Genomic DNA, 18,446 nt, shown 5'->3' with positions numbered 1-18,446 from the left:
GTTTGCTGATGACACCACTGTCATGGGCCGAATCAAAGGAGGTGATGAATCAGCATATAGGAGGGAGATTGAAAAACTGGCAGAGTGGTGCCACAACAACAACCTCTTAGTCAATGTCAGCAAGAACAAGGAGCAGATTGACTTCAGAGGAAGAAACTGAGTGTCCATGAGCCAGTCTTCATCAGGGGATAAGAGATGGAGAGGGTCAGCAACTTTAAACTCTTTAGTGTTTTCATTTAAGAGGATTTGTCCTGGGCCCAGCGTGTAAGTGCAAATATGAAGAAAGCATAGTAGCCCTTCTACTTTCTCAATAATTTGCAAAGATTTGGTATGGCTCTAAAACTCTGACAAATTTCTATAGTTATGTGCTGGAGAATATATTGACTGGCTGCATTACAGCCTGGTATTCAAACGCTAATGTTCTTGAACAGAAAAAGTAGTGAATATGGCCCAGTCCACCATGGGTAAAGCCCACCCCACCATTGAGCACATACACGGAGCATTGCCACAGGAAAGCAGCATCCATCATCAGAGACCCCCATCACGCAGGTCATGCCTTCTTCTCACTGCTGCCATCAGGAAGGTGGTACAGGAGCCCCAGGACTCACACCACCAGCTTCAAGAACAGTTATTACCCCCCAAGCATCAGGCTCTTGAGCCAGTGGTGATTACTTCGCTCAACTTCACTTGCTCCATCACTGAGTCCCACAACCCACGGACTTATTTTCAAGATTTCTTCAGCTCATGTTCTCAATATTTATTGCTTGTTTGTTTGTTTATTTAATTTTTCTTTCTTTTTGTACTTGCACAGTTCGTTGTCTTTTGCACACTGGTTGGCTGTCCTGTTGGTGTGGTCTTTCAATGATTCTAATATGGTTATTGAATTTATTGAATATGCCTGCAAGAAAATGAACCTCAAGGTTGTAAATGGTGACATATATGCACTTTGATAATAAATTCACTTTAACATCTCTGCAAATTCCCTGCTAATCCACACCTCAATAATCCTTCCTAATAAGTGCCTGATAGAATAATCCCAGTAATACATTACACTTCTATTGTTTGCACCAGGGCAGCTGGAAAGGAAAATGAGGAAATGACAGACATGTGAAATAATGATTGTGTCAATGTTTACTGCTTAGAAAGTTACAGCTTACATCTTTCCAAGGAATCCAATAATGACTCAACAATGCGGACCCACCAAGATAAAGGAAACCAAAAAAATACTGTTGAAGAAAATAGGCACAGCAATGAATGGTAGGGTGAATTTATCCTAGAATTTTATAGAAACATGGTGTGAATATTTCAGAGAACTTAACCAATAAGTTCAAAAGATACGTTTCAGGAATCATTAAAAAAACACACACACAAAAATGCTGGAGGAACTCAGCAGACCAGACAGCATCTATGAAAAAGAGTACAGTCAACGTTTTGGGCCAAGACCCTTCATTAGGACTCATGAAGGGCCTCTGCCCAAAACGTCAACTATACTCTTTTCCTTAGATACTGTCTGGCCTGCTGAGTTCCTCCAGCACTTTGCATGTGTTGTTTGGATTTCCAGCATCTGCAGATTTTCTCTTGTTTGTTACGGGAATCATCACTTCAGATTGGAAAACTTCTATCACTTCTATTTAAAAATAAAAAGACAGAGAGAACTAGAAATAATACAGAGAGTCATCCTAACATTTGTTGATGAACTAATAAAAGGAGAGAGTAGCAAAATGCCTTGCAAGTTCTTATAAGGCTGCTCAGAGATAGCCAGCATGAATATATGATTAGTTAGACCATGGCTAATAAACCTGACTGAGTTTTTTTGAAGAAGTGATCATAGTAGTGACTAGAGAGCATCAATAGTAACTGTTACGTAGAGAAAGTGAAAGGTTTTGATTGGTATTCATGGTTCAATGAAATTGATTGACTACCTAATAAATTTTATTGACTTGGGGAAACTGACCATGAGTCAGAACACAAATGAGCAATGCAGAAAGACCAGGCAGGTTCTCTAGCTTGCAGGCGGTAACATGGTTTGCCAGAGCGAGGTTGAAAGCAACGTCGGACTGCCTTAGGGACTCCAGCTCCGGATTTGTCCTCAGGGTTTACTCCTGAAGCCTTCCCTGTGAGTGGGTATGACTGCAAGGCAGCGGAGGTTTGAAATCAGAGTTTTCCCTCTCTTAGATGGACTGCCTTCCCAGGCTTACAAGCTCCATCTACCTGAAGCACTAGTTTTAAGGTGCCAGGACCTGCCTTTGCCCCTCCTCCTGTCAGTAGAAACAGTTCCACCAGGCTTAGTGGCTAAGCCACATGAGAAGGCCAGGAGCTGGACTTGGTTGTCAGAGGCTATTTGAGGCGCATGCCGTGAGGAGCACTTTTAGGTAGTGGGAGCTTGTCCCCACTACCCCTCCTCAGCTTGACAACCTTGGAACTTCTAAATAGTGTAATCCATTTGCCACTTCTTTGCCCATTCTCCTAAACCGTCCAAGTACTTCTGCAGCCTCTCTGCTTCCTCAACACTTCCTGCCTCTCCACCTATCTTCATATTGTCTGGTAACTTAGCCTCAAAACCATCAATTCTGTCATCCAAATCATTAGTGTACAACATAAAAAGCAACAGTGCTAAATACCGACCCCTGCGGAACACGACTAGTCACTGACAGCCAATCAGAGAAAGGCTCGCTTTATTCCCACTCTTTTAGTATCTCTCCTGTAATACAATGGACTCTTATCTTGTTATGCATCCTCATGTGTGGCATCTTGTCAAAGGCTTTCTGAAAATATAAGTACACAACATCTATCATTCTCCTTTGCCTATCCTGCTTGTTATTTCCTCAAAGAATTCTAACAGGTTTGTTAGGCAAGATTTTCTTTTAAGGGAATCATATTGACTTTGGCCTGTTCTATCTTGTGCTTCCAAGTCCTCTGAAACTACTTCCGTAACAATTGACTCTAACAACCTAAACACATTATACATATACAAATATTAATAGAAATAAATAGGCAAACTTATGGCAAATAAAATTTAACACAGACAAATGATGCAGTCATTGACTTCAAAATGGATAATTAACGTAACTTACACATGGTGAACAGCAAAATCTTAAATAGACTACACATATAAAATATCATGGACAGATTTTAAAAAAATCAATTAGAAAGACTACACACAAAATACGAGGAACTCAGAAGCTCAGGTTGCATCATCAAGACTCATGAAGCATCTTGGCAGAGTTGCTGAGTTCCTCCAGCATTTTGTGTATGTTGCTCTGGATTTTCAGCATTGGTAGAATCTCTTGTGCTTATAATTAAAAAAGCTAACCGATTTTTTTTAAAGATTAAGGACTGAAAAAAAGGCAGAAATTGCCTTGCTAAACAAGAGCCCATGGAATTATGGGAAGTTACATACCTGGATAGAGCGTTGACTGATTGGCAGGAAACAGAGAGTGGGAATAAAGGGATCCCATTCTGGTTGGCTGCCAGTTACCAGTGGTGTTCCACAGGGGTCCGTGTTGGGGCCCCTTCTTTTTACGTTGTATATCAATGATTTGGATTATGGAATAGATGGCTTTGTGGCTAAGTTTGCTGATGATACAAAGATAGGTGGAGGGGCTGGTAGTGCTGAGGAAACAGAGTCTGCAGAGAGACTTGGATAGATTGGGGGAATGGGCAAAGAAGTGGCAAATGAATTACAATGTCGGAAAGTGTACGGTCATGCACTTTGGTAGAAGAAATAAATGGGCAGACTATTATTTAAATGGGGAGAGAATTTAAAGTTCTGAGATGCAACGGGACTTGGGGGTCCTCGTGCAGGATACCCTTAAGGTTAACCTCCAGGTTGAGTCGGTGGTGAAGAAGGCAAATGCAATGCTGGCATTCATTTCTAGAGGAATAGAGTATAGGAGCAAGGATGTGATGTTGAGGCTCTATAAGGCACTGGTAAGACCTCATTTGGAATACTGTGTTCAGTTTTGGGCTCCTTATTTAAGAAAGGATGTGCTGATATTGGAGCGGGTTCAGAGAAGATTCACTAGAATGATTCCGGGAATGAGAGGGTTAACATATGAGGAACATTTGACCGCTCTTGGACTGTACTCCTTGGAGTTTAGAAGAATGAGGGGGGACCTCATAGAAACATTTCAAATGTTGAAAGGCATGGACAGAGTGGATGTGGCAAAGTTGTTTCCCATGGTGGGGGAGTCTAGTACAAGAGAACATGACTTGAGGATTGCAGGGAGCCCATTCAGAACAGAGATGCAAAAAAAATTTTTTTAGCCAGAGGGTGGTGAATCTGTGGAATTTGTTGCCACAGGCGGCAGTTGAGGCCAAGTCATTGGGTGTATTTAAGGCAGAGATTGATAGGTATCTGAGTAGTCAGGGCATCAAAGGTTATGGTGAGAAGGCGGGGGAATGGGACTAAAGGGGAGATTGGATCAGCTCATAACGAAATGGCGGAGCAGACTCGATGGGCCGAATGGCCGACTTCTGCTCCTTTGTCTTATGGTCTTATAAAGCTCTGAATGGGACATCTGGGGTAGGGTTTAAAAGTTCGAAGTTTGAAGTAAATTTATTATCAAAGGGATTCATTTTCTTGCAGGCATTCACAGTGGAACAGAAAAATACAATGAAAATACACACAAAGAAAGACTTATAATCAACCAACTTTACCTCTGATGGACTGAGCTGGGTCCACCACATTTTGTAAGCTTTTCTGTTCATGGGCAGTGGTATTTCCACATCAGGCCGTGATGCAAACAGTAAAGACACTCTCCACTGCATTTCTATAGAAAATTCTCTAAGTTTTAGATGGCATGATGAAGCTACGAAAACTTCTAAGTCAGTAAAAGTGTTATTGTGTCTTTTTTGTGATGGCACTTACGTGCTCGAACCAGGATAGGTCCTCTGATATGATAATGGCAAGAAATGTAAAGTTACCATCCCTTTCTACCTCTGATCCCTGAGTGAGGAGTGGCTTATAGACATCCAGTTTCTTCCTCCTTCAGTCAATAATCAGCTCTTTGGTTTTTGCTGACATTGAGAGGTGGTTGTTGTGACACCATTCAACCAGATTTTCAATCTCCCTCCTATATGCCAATTCCTCACCACCTTTGATTTGCCCAACAACAGTGGTGTCATCAGCAAACTTAAATTTGGTGTTGGAGATGAACTTAGCCACACAGTCATAAGTGTAAAGTGAGTAGAGTAGGGGGCTAAAGACACAGCCTTGTGATGCTCCTGTGCTAATGATTGTGGAGATGTTGTTGCCAAACCATACTGACTGGGGTATATAAGTGAGAAAATTGAGGATTCAGTTGCACAAGGGAGTATCCAGGCCTGGCTTTTGGAGCTTAGTGATTAGTTTCAAGGGGACAATAGTGTTGCATTTATTATTTTCAGTTCAAATACAGAGCAGAATAACACTCCTAATTGAACCGTAATGATTTAACAAAAAAATTAGAACTGTATTCTCTGAAATTTGTGACTAATGATAATTTGATTAACATTTTCAATGTATTTAAGGTACTTGAGAGAGGAAATAGACTTTACTGACTGGGTGGGTGGGGGAGGAGGGTATAAACAAAAAAATTGAGTATGCCTTCAGAAATGAAATTAACAAAGACCTTTACACAGAGAGTGATTGGTTTGATGTTTTTTCTGCCAGTGGCAATTGATAGCAGGCCAATTGGCAATTTGAAATGTAACACACACTGAAGTTTATCAAAAATATCAAGGGATATGAGGCAGAGATGACAATGTGGAGTAGTGTCATAAATCAACCATGATTTCATTTAGTCTAAGTTCAAGTTTAATTGTCATTCAACCATACATGAACCCCTATGAATACAGCCAAAGAAAACATCATTACTCCTGGGCCAAGGTGTAAAATACAGTACCAACAGTTATACACATATAGCACGCATAAGACAGCAGTAAAATACAGTCACACAAAAAAAATAATCCAAGTTCCTGAGTCCATTAAATTAATGTAATAAGTTATAATTGAAGTTGAAATTGGCATTTTGTAAACCTTTTATTTCTTTATAATTGCTTGGCATTAATCCTAGAGAAACTTCTTGGTGTTAACCTGCTGAGTTCCTCCAGTATTTTGTGTGTTACTTGGTGTTCTGATACTTTTGGTGATGAATTGCTTGAACAATGCTTGCACTCCCTCATGATAACTGAAAGGGGGACATAGCTGCAAAGAACTAAGGAAGATAGTAATATTTTTAGAATTGTTAAGAAAATTATTTGTATGTATCCTTTTAAGTATTCCAGTTATTTAAAAAAATTATAGAGTTCAAATAGCTTTAGGTTTTGTAATTCAAATTTTTATTATTATTTATTCTTATTTTACAGAGCAGCACAGCATATCATAGAGCAGATACAGTACAGCATATTTACACAGCCATCCCATGACAGGAAAACATATAAAACTAAGAAACAGAAAAAAACTTCTAATTTAAGTTTAAATTAACATACAACCAGAATTGATCCCACGTGTCTTGCACTTTTCCCTCACTGTTAATTCTTCCCAACATGTGTTCATATGATGAAATCTTAACCATTTCCTCAGTCCTTTCCCTCACAGTGGGACATCTGGGTTTTTTCCAGTTTTGCAATATAATTCTTGTAGCTGTGATGAGACCCACCTTTAAAATAGTAAATTTGTCAATGTTTACATTAGGTATCATTGTCCTATCACCCAGGAGACAAAGCCGTGGGCACAAGGGCAGTGTAGGACCCGACCAATTCCCCAATAAATCAAGAACTTTACACCAAAATTGGCGAACCATGTAACACTCCCAAATCATGCCAAAATATTTGCCCAGCAAACACGAGAAAATCTGCAGATGCTGGAAATTCAAACAACACACACAAAATGCTGGTGGAACACAGCAGGCCAGGCAGCATCTATAGGGAGAAGCGCTGTCGACGTTTTGGGCCGAGACCCTTTGTCAGGACTAATCGAAAGGAAAGATAGTAAGAGATTTGAAAGTAGTGGGGGAGGCGGAAATGCAAAATGATAGAAGACCGGAGGGGGTGGGTTGAAGCTAAGAGCTGGAAAGGTGATTGGCGAAAGTGATACAGAGCTGGAGAAGGGAAAGGATAATGGAACGGGAGGCCTCAGGAGAAAGAAAAGTGGGGGGAAGCACCAGAGGGAGATGGAGAACAGGCAAACAACTAAATATGTCAGGGATGGGGTAAGAAGGGGAGGAGGGGCATTAACGGAAATTAGAGACGTCAATGTTCATACCATCAGGTTGGAGGCTACCCAACCAGTATATAAGGTGTTGTTCCTCCAACTTGAGTTCAGATTCATTTTGACAATAGAGGAGGCCATGGATAGACATATCAGAATGGGAATGGGACGTGGAATTAAAATGTGTGGCCACTGGGAGATCCTGCTTTTTCTGGCGGACCGAGCGTAGGTGTTCCACGAAACGGTCTCCCAGTCTGCATCGGGTCTCACCAATATATAAAAGGCCACACCGGGAGCACCGGACGCAGTATACCACACCAGCCGACTCACAGGTGAAGTGTCGCCTCACCTGAAAGGACTGTCTGGGGCCCTAAATGGTGGTGAGGGAGGAAGTGTAAGGGCAGGTGTAGCACTTGTTCCGTTTGTAAACTTACACTTCCTCCCTCACCACCATCCATGGCCTCCTCTATTGTCAAAATGAATCTGAACTCAGGTTGGAGGAACAACACCTTATATACTGGCTGGGTAGCCTCCAACCTGATGGAATGAACATTGACTTCTCTAACTTCCGTTAATGCCCCTCCTCCCCTTCTTACCCCATCCCTGACATAGTTAGTTGTTAGCCTGTTCTCCATCTCCCTCTGGTGCTCCCCCCCCCCTCCTTTCTTTCTCCTGAGGCCTCCAGTCCCATGATCCTTTCCCTTCTCCAGCTCTGTATCACTTTCGCCAATCACCTTTCCAGCTCTTAGCTTCATCCCACCCCCACTACTTTCAAATCTCTTACTATCTTTCCTTTTGGTTAGTCCTGACGAAGGGTCTCGGTCCGAAACATCGACAGTGCTTCTCCCTATAGATGCTGCCTGGCCTGCTGTGTTCCACCAGCATTTTGTGTGAAAATATTTGCCCACCTCATTTTTACATTTCCAGCATAAATGATTATCAACAATCCCCATTTTGTAGAGTCTAGTTGGTGTCCAATAATATCTGTGTACTATCTTATACTGAATAAATTTCCCTCTCGCTTCCCTAATATGTCTACCCACATTTGATAAAATATTTGACCACTGATTATCTTCAATATCACTTCCAAGATCCTTCTGCCATACTGCTTTGAGATTGTTACACGGTTCACCCACAGAGTGCTTGAACATTTTATAAAACACTGATGCTTTATGAACTTCCTGTCATAGTGTATTCAGTTGAAGGGTTACTTTGTGGGCCACCATTCTTGAATATGCTACTAATGCAATTTGAATGTTTTTAACCATCAGATGTATCCATTTCTTGATAGCATCCACATCTGTCAAAATCTGGTAGTATAGTTTAGAAAAAAAATTAGTTTTCAACTATTTTGTGGGTAGGCAAATTCTTACCATCTTTCAGCTCTGTTTCCACACAAATATTTACAAACAGCCTCACCCCCAAGTTCTACATGGGAGGAACTATACTAAGCAAGTCTGTAATTTCAGAGGCCAGCACTGTATGTGAGTGGTTCACCACCTACCATAAATTACATTGTAGGCATTTATAATAGCATAAAAATGAAATATCCAAATTTTTTCATACAAATCTGGATTAGAAAGTGAACTCTGAAGAGAATGCAAGACAATTAACTGACTGGAAAAGAAAGAATGAGTATAATGTAGAAAGTAGTAGCAATATTCATTTTGATAGGAAGAACATCAAAGCAAAATGTTTTTAACTGGTTGGAACTAATAAGTGTTCTTGTGTGGGGGAGTCTTGGTGTGCTGGTTCATGAGGTGAAGAATGCAAAATGCAGGTACAGTGAACAATTAGAAAGACAACTATCACGTTGGCCTTTATTACAAATGCATTGAAATAAACAGTGAGGTAGCTTTGCTGATACTGTACAAACCTTTGGTAAAACTTCATTCAGGGTATAGCTGTGGATCCTGAGGAACACTTGGAAACAACACAAGATTGCATCCTGGGATAAGGGACAATACCAAGCAGGGAGGTAGAACAAGACATGTTCACACATATCACTGTACAGAATGAGAAGTTACCTTACCAAGATTGCACATTACCAGGCAAAACTGACCAGGTAGATGGCCAGACTCTTTCCTCTAGTTACAATGTCTAGAAATAGAGGCAGAGTTTCAAATTGATGACTCAGCCTTTTAGGACAAAGTGAAAAGAAATATCTTTACTTAGAGGCTTATAAGTCTTTGTTAACCCTTACCATAAGAGAACTCTGGATTTTCATTTGTTGAGATCAATAGATTTTTGGAGCAAGTAAAAAAAAAAGTGGAGGACGCACAGTTAAAGCCATGATCACGCTAAATGACAGTGTGTGCTGTTACATACCCCGTGGGTATATTGTGACTGTCACATGACCATGATGTAATTGAGTCTTTGCTGAGCATGATGTAATGGTCTTGTGATGGTGGAGTCATGTAATTTTCCCACCAGTGAGAGGTCATGTGATGGCCTGTTTCAACAGGTATAAAAGGGGAAAGCCTTGCTGTGATGCAGGTCAGTTCGTTGTTTAACTTGTCAGTTACTCCGTTATGCTGTGTGTTTGTCTCATGACACAGTTTTGTTTTAAAGTGGAGTTTTACTTTCTGCCTTAAGTCACAAAGGTTATTGCCGGCAGTTTTGCTACAATACTGCCAGTCTAGTCCAGTCGGAGAGTGAAGATTTATGGAAGTACGGAGACCCGAAGGATCGAGTAAAGTTGGTGTCGTCATCGGTAATACAGGATCGGCCTTATTGAATCCTCATTCAGAAGAGATAGTAACCAGCATCCGAGATAGTTCCTGCTATAAGAGCAGAAAGGGCTGGAGCAGGGTTATTCGTCAAGGAAAGCTCAGTGCCTTTAAGCTGTTTTTATTTCCTTTGTCATAAATCCTTCGGGCAAGGCATATTTCGTCTGGGATCAGCAGTAATGTCACGTTGTTGAGGAATTCGTTACTTCAGGAAAGTCTCTCCTAATTGACTGTAAATCATTTGGACTTTTGCATTTATCGCTTTAAGAACTGTTCGAGTTACCATATAGCAGTTAACTTCCGGTTAAGTTAGTCATTTCTTTATTTTTGGTTTTTTATTGAGCAGTGTTTAATAAATGTTTTATTTGTTTATAAAAAACCTGTCTCAATTCTATATTTATTGTTACCATGTCATAACAGCGCAGAATGAGTCCAAGGACTACCTCCAGCTCTGCTTCTTAAGTTCTAATGTTTCGAAGATAATTACAAATCAGAATCAAATGTAATTTCATTGAATTAATAATGGTAAAGTACATTCTCTGATTATTACTCAATTGTTCAAAATGGTTCAAATGATTCAATTTAATTTCAGAGAATGTGTATAGTATACAACCTGAAATTCTTACCCTTCACAGACATCCATGAAACAAAAACCCCATAGAATGAATGATAGAGACATCAGAATCCCAAAGCCCCCCCTTCCCATGCACAAACAGAAGCATTAACCCTCCCCCACGTGCTCCAGTATAGATTTTTGTAGTAAACACTTTAATATGTTAAAGACAGTATGGTTTTTGTAAGGTAGAGAGACAAAACCAAAGTTTAAAGTTAAAATGGATATTAGTAATTCATCTTCAAACTACTTAAAAATCTCTACAGAAAAAGCATGCAATGTACCAAAATTGATAGAAGCAAAATTGTGAATCTACTGGCCAATCTCATCATGAAGATCTAGAAGGTCAGAATATCAACATCTTAAATGTGCACTTATCACTGACTAAAGAAACTAAGAAAAATATAAAGCACATTTGAGTAATATTACAAAGTCTGTGTGAGCTTTAGAATCATTTTGATTTATTAATAATCCATGTGGTAATAAAAAAGTAAACCGAATGAACAACAAAATAAATTGGTTCTAACAATAATGTGCTACAAGACATTCATTAAGATTTAAACATATTAACAGTAATGGCTCAAAATCAATAATCTTTATATAGTTACCTAACTCTCAAGAAGATACAGCATTTCAATGAGGATGTATTTTCCCCCCAAAAAAATACAAACTGAAGATGTTTAGAAGCAACTGCAAACCAGGAAAACCACTTGGCAAAGGACAGTGGAACCGAAGACCTGATAACCAAATACTTAAGCACAAGTAAAGCCAGATACAAGGAAGAGTTGATCTAATTTGCTCTAACACTAATTGCATCTCACTAATGGCCCCATTATTTCAAAGATAATGCTTGAGAATTTATATTGGAATAATAAAAATTGCATCCCCCATGTTAACATTTAATAAATGAACATATAATTGTCCAAAAGAATTGTGCCTTTAACTGTTGTACTTCTGTAGTAGGAATCCACCAAAGAGTCTAATTTTAGTTCAGGTTGTAACGTAGCACTTTAGATTATCTAAACGTTCATGTAAAATAAATCAATGCAGGTCCTCACTTGGTAACATAAAGTGATATGGAAGCTTCCAGAAATAGGCTTATCAATATTTAATTTAATTTACAAGATTGTTGACATTAGACAAATTCTCCATTAACCAAAACATCAACAAACACAATTTTGTTTATCAAATGTAAAATTAGAATTATACTAAATACACCCAGAGGGTTTCCAGCAGAGAGTTACAGAAGGCTGTATGACTGAATGAATGTAGAATATTCAATATTTTCCACATTCAGTAACTGAGAAACAATAGTATCTACCCTGTGTTTATTTATGTTTCATTTGAATAGGTTAATCTGATTGATTTAAGGGCAGTGATGCAATTTGATTGGAGGCCTTCCATTAATTGCCGCGTCAGCCATCAACCTGGCAAAAAAACAATTAAATATATCCACTACTCCTCAATTCAATTAATGTCAAACACTACAGTTTTAATGGGAACAGGCACTAACAGAGTTATTTTCTGTCCCTTACCCACCAGAACAGCACTTAGATATACTAAGGAATTCTCAAAGGACAAAAGATAAAAAGCTTGGTGAACTGAACATAGAAAGAGGGACGTAATATTAAAACATTATAGACAGTTTTATGCCATGATGCTGGGGGAGGGGCATGCGGAATGCTAATGGAAATGCCTAATACAACGTTTGAACTTATTTAAGAAAATGAGGATAAACATAAAGAAAACCATCTATATTTGACAGTTAAACAACATTTTGAAAAAATAAATGTAACCATTTGTTGTTTATGCCATGAGGATTGTAAATATTTTTTGCCATTTAAAATCATTCATATTCTTTGTACAAATTGCTGGACTTTTCCCCTTGTATTCATGCAACAATTTTTGTGCATGGAGAAAACAAACCGAGAAATTCAGTTGTACTCTTAAGGCACTTAATAACATATATTTTGAATATTAAACAGATATGCAAATTTCTTAAGCATAAATGTTCACTTAATAATTTTCTATTGGTTTTGTCTTCTGTACATTTCATTATATGTACAGTACTGTGTAAAAGTCTTAGGCACCCTAGATTTTTACATGGTTTCAGATAGTATGGCCTCAACTGAGGCCTGATCTCAACCTGGGATTACTTGGAGATACAGAAGCAAATGAAACACAGCCAAAGTCTACAGAAGAACTGTGGCAAGTTTTCCAAGGTGCTTGGAATGACCTACCAGCCGGACTTCTTATAAAACTGCACAACAGTGTACCTTAGAGAAGTGATGCAGTTTCAAAGGCAAAAGGTGATCACACCAAATATTGATTTGATCTAGTTTATTTTTACTGTTCACAGCTCTTTATAGTATGTTTTTGATATTTGGAAACTTTTCATTTTATTAATTTTGAAAGCATCTTGGCTTTACAGATTATTTTTTACATGTGCCTAATACTTTTGCACAGTATTGTATGTACATTGATACAAAATAAAAGATTCAACTGATACTATACAGGAATCTTCACCTGTCTTGAGAGGTTCAGTGCCTGTGAATGAGAAAATTACATTTATTTAATTTTGAATCAAATAGCTAATCAACTTCATCTTTCCATAGTACAAGGGGTGATTGATAAGTTCGTGGCCTAAGGTAGAAGGAGTCAATTTTAGAAAACCTAGCACATTTATTTTTCAACATAGCTCCCTCCTACATTTACACACTTAGTCCAACGGTTGTGGAGCATATGGATCATGGACCTCCAGAAAGTGTCCACAACATGGATGATTGATAAGTTTGTGGCCTAAGGTAGAAGGAGATGAGTTATACAGCTCTCATTACATGTACATGCAGTTTAACTCTGAGTCATTATGCAGAAAGTTTGAAGTTAATAACTCATCTCCTTCTACCTTAGGCCACAAACTTATCAATCACCCCTGATAAGTTATCAACGCGCATGTAATGAGAGCTGTATAACTCATCCCCTTCTACCTTAGGCCACAAACTTAGCAATCACCCATCTGTGGACACTTTCTGGAGATCCAAGATCCGAATGCTCCACGACTGCTGGACTAAGTGTGTAAATGTAGGAGGGGACTATGTTGAAAAATAAATGTGCTAGGTTTTCTAAAATTGACTCCTTCTACCTTAGGCCATGAACTTAACAATCACCCTTCGTATGTATGTGTGTGTGTATAATAAGCTATGTGTAGCATTGAATGTTTTTAAAATTGTAAGCAACCAAATAAATTATGAAAGTCATTGCATTTCCAAAGGTCTTCTTAAAACCAGGTTCTGTTTCAGCTTTAAGAAAAACATGGTGGAGTGAGGTATTAAATCGACTGCTATTGAGCCCTAAGAAATAGGAGCTGGAGAAAGCCCCCTCTGTCAATCATTAAGATCCTGGCTGACCCTACAGCTCAATACCATTCTCTTGAACTGTTCCCATTTGACAGTCACAGCACTGAAATAAGACCCTCGGCCTATCATGTCTCTGCCCACCAAAACTCCTTGAGAACCCACTGTTTTGAATGCAATCACTGAGCCTCCGTATTTCAAAGATCGACCACTCTTTGTGAATGAGGAAATTTTATCTCACCTCTGTCCTGAATGACTGCCCTGGTTTTAGGGTCCTCTATTAGGCGAAACATTCATTTTGCATCCAGCCTGTTGAGCCTTGTAAGAATTTTGTATGTTTCGATAAGATCTCCTTTCATTCAGCTAAACTCTAAAGAATCCAAGCCTGATCTAGTTGTCATAAAGCGAACCTGCCAGCCCTGGAATTAGTATAGTGAATCCTCACTGCACTCCCTCTACGGCAAAGTATATTGTATACATTTTGTTTACGTAGGGAGATCAAAAATTGTGCACAACATTCCAAGCTAGTCTCACCAAGGTCCGATACAATTGTAGTAATACTCATTTATTCTTGTACTAACATTCTCTTACATTTTGGCTTTCAGTAACTTGCGCTCAAGGACAACCCATGAACCTTAACATTACTCAAACTCTCACCATTTACAACTTTTCTACTTGGTACACCAAAGTGGAAAACTTCACAAGTTTTCACATTGTATTCCATCTGTCATGATCTTCTTACTAATTTAACTGACCTGTTTCCTTTAGATGCCTCTTTACCTCACCATCCTAAGCACAATCCACCAAGTTGAGCATTGTCAGTAAATTCAGAAATATGACACCTTACTGAGGGGACCCTCAGTAAAATTGTTGAAAAATATCATGAAAGTTGGAGCAGAAACACCTATCCATGTAGTACCCCATTAGTCAAAGTCCACTAATCTGAGATGGAAAAATCTATTCCCACTCTTTACCTTCTGCTTGATAACCAATTCTCATCCATACACAGTATACTACCCTCCATTCCATGTGCTCTAATCTTGTTGACAACCTTTTGAGCCCTTAATCCAAACCAGCTGACTATCCAAATATGCCACATTCACTGGTTCACTTAAGATTATTCCAAGTTCACATCCTCAAAATTAAACTGCATAGTAAACCATATGGGGAGGGATGAGTAGACAATGGAGTCACGTAGAGAGCAATCCCTATGGAAATCCAAGGGGCGGGGGGGAGGACGGGTGCGAGGTGGGACAGAGTAGGTAAGGACAAGAGGAACCCTATCCTTGTTATGACAATGACAGGTCAGATGTGTGTGAAATGATGGAGATGTGGCTGCCGTATTCTGAAGATTTTGATCCAAGATTCTTTTAGAAGTCAAGAAGGAGGCATAAAACTTGTTGCTTGACAATTGTTTCATTAAATGTTAACATTGGAAGTGGGCAGTTCTAGTAGGGGAAGGGAAAGCAGAAGCAAAAATGGTGGGCCAATATTTTCAGCCCTTCTTATACCCCATAGATAAGAGGCATACCATTCAAATTTGTAGATGTGTTAACCAATCAGATAACCCTTATTCAAATAATACACTACCAAGAAGCTTCCAGAAAGAGACAGAGCTGTAACCAGCAGGCAAACCACTGAACAGTTGCATATACATACTGTGACCCCTAGAAAATATACTAAACACTTACATGTATAGTACATAGGTAATTAAATAAAACACAAATAGTTAATAGTTAACTGCAAATAAAATAACAATTATTCAGTCTAATCCAACACTGGTGAAGGAAGCATTCAGAGTGGTGGAAGAGAAACCACATTTTCTTTCAAAGAGAGGACATCTTCGATATTCTGGAAATGGAAAGCCTCATTCTGAGAACAGATGTGGTGGAGACAGAGCAACTGCAAGAAGGGAATTGCAGTTTTATAAGTGACAGGATGGGAAGAAGTATAGGCTAGATAACTGAGAGTCAGTAGGTTTGTAAAAGATATCAGTAGATATTTGTATGTGGAGATGGAGACAGAAAGATTGAGAGAGTTGTCAGAGATGGACCGTATAAATATGAGGGCAGGGTGAAACTTGGAGGCAAAGATGATGAAATTGATGAGCTCAGCAGGGGTGCAGGAAGGAGCACCAGCACTGTTGTCCACATAATGGAGAAAGAGTTGAGGAACGTTACCAGTGTGGGCTTGTTTCCAGGTAGCAATTAAAAAAACAGGCATAGCTGGGTCCCATATGAGTCCCTGAGAAAGTGGAAGGAATTGAAAGAAAAATTATTGAGGGTGAGGAACAGTTCCACCTGGCAGAGGGGCATGGTAGTGGAGAACTAGTCATGTCTATCATCCAGAAAGAAGTGAAGAGGTTTAAGGCCTTCCTGATGGGGGATGGAAGTTTACAGGGACAGGATATCCATAGTGAAAATAAGTCATCAGGGGAGAACATGTGAAATGTCATGGATGTAGGTAGGAAAGGAGTGAACCAAGGGGGAGAAAATGGAGTCAAGGTATGTGGCCACAGTTCAGTAGAACAGGAGTAGGAATAAATAACAGCCATACCCAGACAGGTAGATTTGTGGAGCTTGGGTAGAAGGTAGAGATGATCAGTGTAGTGTACGGGAGCTATGAAGTTGGTAGCAGTAGATGGGAGATCTCCAGAGTTGAAAAGGTTAGTGATGGTGTATGAGACAATGACCTGATGCTTCTTAGTAGGATCCTGTTTAAGGGGTAAGTAAGAGATATGTGAGTGATGCCACCTGGCCTCAGCAAGATAGAGGTCAGTCCACCCTGGTTTAATGGTAAGGTTGGGATTGGAGTGGAGGCTAGTGCATTTACAAGGAGTGAGGTTAGAATAGGAGAGTGGAGTGGCCAAGTTGAGATGATTGATGTCTCATGAGCAGTCGGAGATATAAAGTGGGCAGAAGGCCAGACCAGGGTTTTTTATTGTTCTGGGATCTTTTAATGTGCACATCATTTGACAGATAAATGATAACATATAAACAACTATGATAGAAAAGTAGGTGAATTGTGTCATTGGCCTACATTCAACAAAGGTCACTGAATTGAGTTGTTAGCTCTGCTTCCACAGATGCCACCTAACCTAATGTGTATCTCCATAATCTTCTGTTTCTATTTCACATTTCCAGCTTCTCCAGGTCTTCTTACTTAACAAAAACTCGGAAGTTGGCACCACTCTAATATTTCCTGATTAATTGTTTTTGTACTGTAATACACAGTTTTGCCTTCTGAAGTTGAAGCAAAAAGGGAGAAGATGGGTTCAGAGGTACAATGGCAATGGGGCAAATCACTCTGTAGTTGGAAAATTTTAAGGAATCTTTGAAGTAGTGCAAAGGTTTCAGAATTTACCAGAACTGCAATAAGAATTAGAGTAAGTTACATCAAACAAGTAGATGTACATCATGCCATCTGAACTCTACTACAGTGAAACAAACCAAGCAGATAAATGTTTGCGTAATCCTTCATTTAAAAAAAAAACAGAATACATTTCTAATAAACTCAAATCATTTTAGGCTACTAATCTGGCTTAGAAGGTCTTACTTTTTGACGAGAGACCATCCAGGATTGCACTGTTCCAACTAACAGACCACCGAGTAAAATCTGGGTGGGATGATAGATGAGTAATGGAACTGAAATGAGGGATAAATGTTCATAACCTGAAAATACTATCTTCAGCATTGGGATTCCTGCAAATAGAAAACAGATACAGAATTGTTAACATTCTCTCAAAGTTTTGATTTTTAATACTTGAGGAAGAAGAAAAGGTGACCATTTTTGTTCCAATTTCACACTCACAGCACTGAAAAGGATGATTTTCAATCCTCCACTGTGTGTGAAAAAATGAATAGTTTAAAGAAAATGACCATTAAACAACTTTCCATTTGAATTGAAGATCCAAATGGATGGCTTAAATACTGGCTGGAAAAAGGCTGAACTATTATTTACTCTTAGAAAATGAAACAAACCATTTAATGGGATCCTGATGCAGCATGTCTCATTTGGGCCTTATAGTTTGCACAAGTGCTAATTATTGTTATTTTGGTTTGAGCAGCCTAAGCGGAAATTCTGAAATGAGCTGTTGTAGCTAGTTCAGGAGAAATTCACAGAAGGTTATGAACAGTTTTTGTGTTCCTTTTAGTTTCAGCAAAACACATCCCTGTTCCCAATCCATATTCAACCAAATGGCGAAGGTTTCCTCTTCGCCATTTAGGAAGTATATGCTGTATGGGCATGACATGTTACTAAGGCTTTTGTTTGGAAAATCATTTGCAGAAAATAAGTGCATGGAAATCAAAAGATTAAGGCATTTTGACGGAAATGCAATCAGCTAATACTGTATTCAGAATAAATGGATTTGATGGATGGGTAGTACATTTATTTACATTATCCTAAGCGTTAAGACATATATGAGTTACTTTTAGTTAAATTATTCATTTTGTACAAATGAGAAGTATTCAACGGAATGGACAGGCTTCTTCACCGCTTCCTATGTCAGAACTTTGACCTAGAATGTTGCAACTCTATCAAATTTTACCTACTGTCCT

The 18,446-nt window shown here is 39.1% G+C and overlaps 1 protein-coding gene across 2 annotated transcripts in view; it reads right to left on the bottom strand.

The window, feature by feature from the left end:
* Positions 1-6,336: 6,336 nt before the first annotated feature.
* Positions 6,337-18,446, bottom strand: part of slc10a7 (solute carrier family 10 member 7) — a 233,959-nt gene continuing 221,849 nt past the window's right edge. Inside the window, exons 11-12 of one of the 2 annotated variants that reach the window (XM_073042940.1) lie at positions 17,443-17,588; positions 6,337-6,641 (exon numbers count right to left, since the gene is read on the bottom strand). In XM_073042940.1, the coding sequence (XP_072899041.1) occupies positions 6,447-6,641; positions 17,443-17,588 (341 nt within the window). In that variant the 3' untranslated portion in view covers positions 6,337-6,446. Of the gene's footprint in view, positions 6,642-10,973; positions 13,082-17,442; positions 17,589-18,446 lie in introns of those variants that run through there. The other variant, XM_073042941.1, reaches the window with a different exon arrangement.

The sequence above is a fragment of the Hemitrygon akajei genome, chromosome 4 (assembly GCF_048418815.1).
Source record: "Hemitrygon akajei chromosome 4, sHemAka1.3, whole genome shotgun sequence".
NCBI lineage: Eukaryota > Metazoa > Chordata > Chondrichthyes > Myliobatiformes > Dasyatidae > Hemitrygon > Hemitrygon akajei.
Note: the sequence above shows the minus strand (reverse complement) of the source record. Positions and strands in the feature narration are given on the sequence as shown.